The following is a 6,324-nucleotide window of genomic DNA, read 5'->3' on the forward strand; positions in this document are numbered from 1 at the left end:
CTCCCAAGGGCCCTCCTTAATGACCCTCTCTCTCCTTGAACACCTGAGCTACCTCCCCCTTGAGCTTCCACCACTCCGTTCTAGCGACTTTGGCACGCTTATCCCGCTGGACACGAATCCAAAAGCGGAAGTCAGCAACCACCAGCTTATGCTGGGGTACAACACTTTTTTTTCTGCGACGCACAAAATATTTACGAGAAAGTTCTTTATATACGACAGAACAATTCCCCCGGTCCCTGATGTACCACTGAACAATGACATACATGCCCCTTATTTGACATCTCCATTCAAGCAGGCGAGCATGGTGGAACATGATAATCGATGGTCCTCGATGAATAGACTACATGGCAATGGATCTCGCGATGTGTGCTACCAGTTTCCATAGAAACTCAAAAGAAACAGTTGGGTGGTTGTGCAGGATTGACAGGCCACAACAAGAAATAGTCCAAACCATAATAATAAACAGTCCAGTGGTGGATATGAGGGCTTGAGCCATATGAAGGGCCACTAACATCACTACTGTGATCGCTCTGCTGAGGGGATCCCATTTAATTTAAGTAAATGCTGGCACAAGATAAAAGGTGTGGTGAAAAATGCACAATGTTGGCATTTTAGGTTCAGGGGAAGGGCAGGCTTAGTTGAGGAGCCGAACATCAGCGAGGCTGCATGGGAGGAGTACTTGGTCAAACTCACAGTAGGGCATGATTGAAGAAGACACGTTAAAGTCAACGGCGGTGGTTGTGCGGGATTGGCAGGCCACAACAAGAAATAGTCCAAACCATAATAATAAACAGTCCAGTGGTGGATATGAGGGCTTGGGCAATATGAAGGGCCACTAACATCACTACTGTGATCGCTCCGCTGAGGGGATCCCATTTAATTTAAGTAAATGCTGGCACAAGATAAAAGGTGTGGTGAAAAATGCAGAGTGTTGGCATTTTAGGTTTAGGGGAAGGACAGGCTTAGTTGAGGAGCCGAACATCAGCGAGGCTGCATGGGAGGAGTACTTGGTCAAACTCATAGTAGGGCATGATTGAAGAAGACACATTAAAGTCAACGGCGGGGATGGTGAAGAGCAAAGAATGGCACAGTTGTCATGACACTTCACCATGTGCACACCATGGCAAGCTCCAGCTTGCCCCTTCTTGATGACCGGCGGGCAGTTGTAGCTAGGGCAGCACCTAGTGCCGGCAAAGAAGTTGGAGGCAAAATTGTCTGAAAAGATTACTCATCTAGGCCCTTAGCGCCGCCCATGGCCATCAAATTGGGTGGTCTTGGTGCAAACAAGCATAAGGTTATGATGTGGTGCAGATTTGGTGCTTCAATGGGAGCCCAGCGCTGAGAGCAACAGTACAAGGGTGGAAAAAGAAGATGAGGATAAAGAGAGGTATCACGGAAAAATATAACATGAGAAATTTAATGGAGTAGCAATGGAAGAAACGGGTAAGGTTTTGCTACAGTTGTTGCATATAAGGGAGAGATCATTGTTCAGAGCAGATCAGGGAAGTATTCATTGACATATAGATATTCCGAAGATTGAATTCATTAAAGCAGCCCAGCGAGTTAGAGAAATGTCTGGTATGAAGTAGTTCACACCAAATTCAAAATTAATGGCCCATGACTTGTATGGATGATTTAGTTGGCAGGGGCAAAGATTGACAAGCTAGGAGCTACAAATTCCGTTTTCTTAAAAGAAAAGAAAAAAGGAAGAAAGGACAAAAAAAAGAAGAACATATGACCACATGAGAAAGGGTTAAACATATCACAATTGATTTAGTCTGCATAGGATTGCCACATTGGAACTCCAGCAGGATAAGGTATCATGCATATCCAGCACATAAGACAACAAGAACCGTGACAACTCACAGTATCAGCTCAACTTAAGATTGTTTCTGAAAGGCGTGATTTTTAGAATGACCGTCACGATTTGGTAAAAGTTACGTAGTAGATCAAAGATGAGGCAGATAAATGGGAAGAAGCAAGGGCTGGGAGTTTGTTTTTTGAGCCACTGTAGGAGCAGCCTCCTAGGCTTGGTGTTCTTTTCGGGATTGACATTTGACTTCCATTATCATGTCTCGCCATTTTGGTGCAGATGTTCTTGCATCTAAACTGCTTTTCCAGCTTCATGGAAAGATATGAAAGGCTCTTGCATATTCTCTAGAAAAATTTGAGCTTATGTTGCTTAACCAAACAAAGGAAAAAGTGTGTGGACTGTGGAACTACATAGTAACCAGGGTCATGCATTAAGTGTCAGCTCTAAAATATGGTTGTACACAATAAAATTTGTAAAGAGTTGTCATAGAAAATAACTGAAGTTATTATCAGTACCTGTCACACCATCGACGATCCCAAGCTTCGAGAGTTCCTCTGTGAAACAATGTGAATGCCCAGTAAATTATAGATATACACAAGTTTCTATATATTTCAGCTTTAACATAGACACAATATATATATGATCATGTTTAAAATATCCAAGAAAAAATGCATGGTGAAAGGTTACTGTTAGCTTATGCAAGGTTGACATGTATCAATGCATTTACTGCCCTTGATTACTCAACAGGTGGTACATGCGGGTCGAGGTTACTCCTTGCAAATTCCGGTGATAGATTGAAGGTGTACCATGTTTGATGTTTCATGAGGCATACATGGACAATAAATCTGGTACGCAGGGAGCTAATGTAAATTTGGACGCTGTGGTGCTGATCAATTGAGGTTTTTTTTTACAAAATCACGCCAGGTTTAATTTTAAAAGGCGGCGACAGCTATGTTATCAAATGCATATAATCAGCATGTAGAAAGTAGAAAAGATACACTATATAACCTTGAAATCTTGCCGAGTTTAAATTACAACCTTCAACTACTAAACCATTTATTTTTGACCCCAAACTATGAAACCCATTCACCCCCTCTCTCACTCATCTCTCAAGTGACTTTCTCTTCTCTTAAGCACGACTTTAACTATATTGTCACTCTCCCCAACTCAAGCCTGCCTGTCATCTTTTCAATCTCGCAACCTGCATCATATCCTGGAAGATATTCACTGTTGCCTTGGATAATCTTGTGGCTGCAGGGTTAGAGATTTGGGCTAGCTTGGGTTGGGGAAAGTAAGAAGAGAAATGGCCATGGGAGACAGAAGAGAGATAGGGCCACGGCTGTCGTGGATTAGTTGTGCCAGCTGTCCACCATGTGGAATCTGAATCAGCACAAAGCCACCTGAGATTGGACCAAGGGGCTAAACTGAATGGATTTTCATATTTTGGCGTTACAAATAAATTGCTTACAAGTCTAAGGATGTACCGTGAACTTTGGCAAGAGTTGAAGGTTGTAAAGTGGACTTTATTATAAAAAGTAAAACATGATTTCATTGTTTTGTGAAACACTTGTTTAATGTAAGACCTAATGGTGTAGATTGTCTATAGCTGGGTTTGGGATAAAAATAAATGGCTTAGGAATTGAAGGTTGTAACGTGAACTTCGGCAAGGGTTAAAAGGTTGCAAAGTGGACTTTATTAAAATGTAAAACAAGATTTCATTATTTTGTGTAACACTTGTTTAGTAAGGCCTAAAATAATCATCCAATAAAGTTAAAAATCAAAATATTCAATTTAACGTCAAAGACTCATTTCCCGTCATTTTCAGTCTTTCCGCTTAACTACATCATGTATCTCAAACCCACCATTTGCATCAACATGGCCACTCCCATTTATATATGCCTCTCATCCATTTATGTCACAACATTCACATTGGCACCTTCATGGAGTTTGCTTCAACAAGAAAAATGGCCATGGAATATTGTGAAACCCAAGGGTCAGCTGTAACATCCCACCTCTCACCCAGACCAGCAGTCGTTACTCATAGCAAGATCTAGACTGGCCTCACAGACCAACACTCCACACATTGTCCTCACTCGTGCGCAACGGGGAAGAAGTTCCCGGACGGTCACACATCCCCAAATTGCTCCAAGCCAAGCACACTTAACCAGAGGTTATTGGAGATGCGCTCCCGGAAAAGAAGGTGCACCTTGTTGATATGAGCAGTCTATCATTCCTTCTAAGCTAGGATGTCACATCAGCCAAGTAGCATCTGATGAAACCAAACATCCTCCTAAGTTGGCTGAAGATCTTACCAGATCATGATAAATGGTACTGATCAATCTCAAGTTGTCAAACAAAAATTAAAACCACCACCTTGTAAGGGTTGTTGTTAAGCAAAAGGGAAAGTTCACACTTCTCATATGAGCGTTGCTGTCACTGCATTCTTGCCATAGACATGTATCAAGAAATGCTGAAAATATTCTGGAATGGACAACCTTTATAGATTTGTTGCTCATATGAACGAACAATAAAACAAACTTATCATTGATATGTTCCCTCTCGTTGAGATGAACAGCATCGTTGCATTTCAAAGGGGAGAGTGGAAGTGGGATAACTTGGAACATGAGAGGATCGCACACAAAATTACTACTAGCGATAATGTGTTCTCCACAGGAAACGAGGAAGCGAATGGGCCAAAAATGAAGAAGATTCTATCTGGTTCACAAGGATAAGCAGAGCGATAATGATAATGAATAGGGAAACCCTTGTAGTACGAAAAAAGCATCCACAAAAAGACAGTTGTGAGATTACTAGAATGGCAGTTAATTATATCAAATACTGAAATTAATAAAACCACACAAACACCTCACAAAATAAACCCTAGAAGGCAATACAATTGTAACCCTCACAGTATTGACGGTTGGGTTTAATAAGCACCTCCCTGTAAAGCAGGACCTCAGTACCCGTCAAGGACCATGACTTGGTAAAAAAATGGCTACTATTTGATACCCATGGTTGTAAACTAGCTGGGCCTGCTATCTTGAATCGTATAACATGTGTAGTTAGCTATAAGCACATCATCTTCAGAAGCAATACTTCAAATAAGTTACTCCCTCCGTTCACTTTTATAAGTCGTTTTAGACAACTGAAAATGAGCTACTTTGCACCCTGTCTGAAATGTCTTCAAGGCCTTATAAAAGTGAACAAAGGGAGTAGCATTCAACAGCACATACCATGGATGAGCTGTAGTCCTGAATGTATTCTCTTTCCACACTCCTTAAATATGCCTTTTGGCCGACTGACCATCACAACCATGAGATCCACCAGCACAAACACCGCAGTCCGTGGGAGCCACTCTCCGTGCACCGGCGGTGGTGCCAACAGTAACTTGTCCCCATAATCTAACACATCTTTCAATGTGTCATACCCGCACAACGCTTGCAGCTGAGCTCTCAACTGCCCCTGCTTATGCGCTAGAGCCACCCTCTCCCTCTCCTTCAACATGGTCTGCGCTAGCGTTCCCTCTACTGCACTGAGTTCAGTACCAAGTTCTTTAATACGGCGTCCCCTCTCCATCTCGCTCTTAACAGCGGTGTCCAGCCTCTCCACATGCTTCGAGGCAGCCTTGTAGTCACAGACCCTGAGCAGGTAGAAAGTCTGCAGCAGCTCCGTGTAGAAGAACAGCCCAACCCAATGCTCCTTCTGCATCCAATAAGCATAAGATGGCATGCAACAAAACACAAAGTTTATATCTCTTCACTGCTACAGACAGCATAAAAATGAAGAGGTGAAGAAAAAAAAAAGCTAACTTGAGTTTACCTGCTCGGCCGTGAGCGCATCCCAGAGCTGGGAGACGCGCGCGACGGCGTCTTCAACGGCGGCGTTGTCCTCCCAGCAGAGTAGGTGGACGTGGAGAGCGGTGGCAGCGAAGAATAGGTCGAGCTGGGGGCTGTCGAGATCGGCAGCGGCGGCAGCCCCGGCAGACAGAGTAGTGAGAGCAGATGCGGCGTCCCCGTCGACTACGAGTGCGGAGGCGAGCTGCGCCTGGAAGTTACTGGTCCAGAGGAGGGCCGGGCCAGAGGGGAGAAGCCCCGAGGCGGAGGCGGATGCGAGGAGGCTGAGGCCGCGGCGGAGCGCGTGCTTCTGCGACGGAACGGCGCCGAGGAGGCCGTAGACGGTGGCGAGAAGGGAGTGCGCGAGCAGCTTGAGGCGCGGCGGCGCGGAGGGGAGCGGGTTGAGGACCAGCAGCGCGCGCTCAAGGTGGGCCTTGGCGTTGGCGAGCCCCTTGGAGCGGGCGAGCAGCAGGCCGGCGAGGCGCATCCGCGCGCGGGCCTCGGCGAGCGGGAGGAGCGAGGCGGCGTGGGGCGGGCTGAGCGCCGACTCCAGGCAGGAGGTGGCGGTGGTGAAGTCGCGGCGGCGCTCGGCCTCCTCCGCCAACGCGAGGAGGCCATCCGCCGCCGACATGGACGGCCCGGCGGACGGCATGACCTAGGGCGCGGTGAGCGGCAACG

General features: G+C 45.6%; 1 protein-coding gene across 2 annotated transcripts in view; it reads right to left on the minus strand.

The window, feature by feature from the left end:
- Positions 1–6,324, minus strand: part of LOC119354878 (sister chromatid cohesion protein SCC4-like) — a 14,028-nt gene that overhangs the window by 7,176 nt on the left and 528 nt on the right. The window contains exons 1-3 of one of the 2 annotated variants that reach the window (XM_037621627.1): positions 5,633–6,298; positions 5,047–5,515; positions 2,329–2,367 (exon numbers count right to left, since the gene is read on the minus strand). In XM_037621627.1, the coding sequence (XP_037477524.1) occupies positions 2,329–2,367; positions 5,047–5,515; positions 5,633–6,298 (1,174 nt within the window). Of the gene's footprint in view, positions 1–2,328; positions 2,368–5,046; positions 5,516–5,632 lie in introns of both variants that reach the window. The other variant, XM_037621626.1, reaches the window with a different exon arrangement.

Source organism: Triticum dicoccoides, chromosome 2A (assembly GCF_002162155.2).
Source record: "Triticum dicoccoides isolate Atlit2015 ecotype Zavitan chromosome 2A, WEW_v2.0, whole genome shotgun sequence".
Lineage (NCBI taxonomy): Eukaryota > Viridiplantae > Streptophyta > Magnoliopsida > Poales > Poaceae > Triticum > Triticum dicoccoides.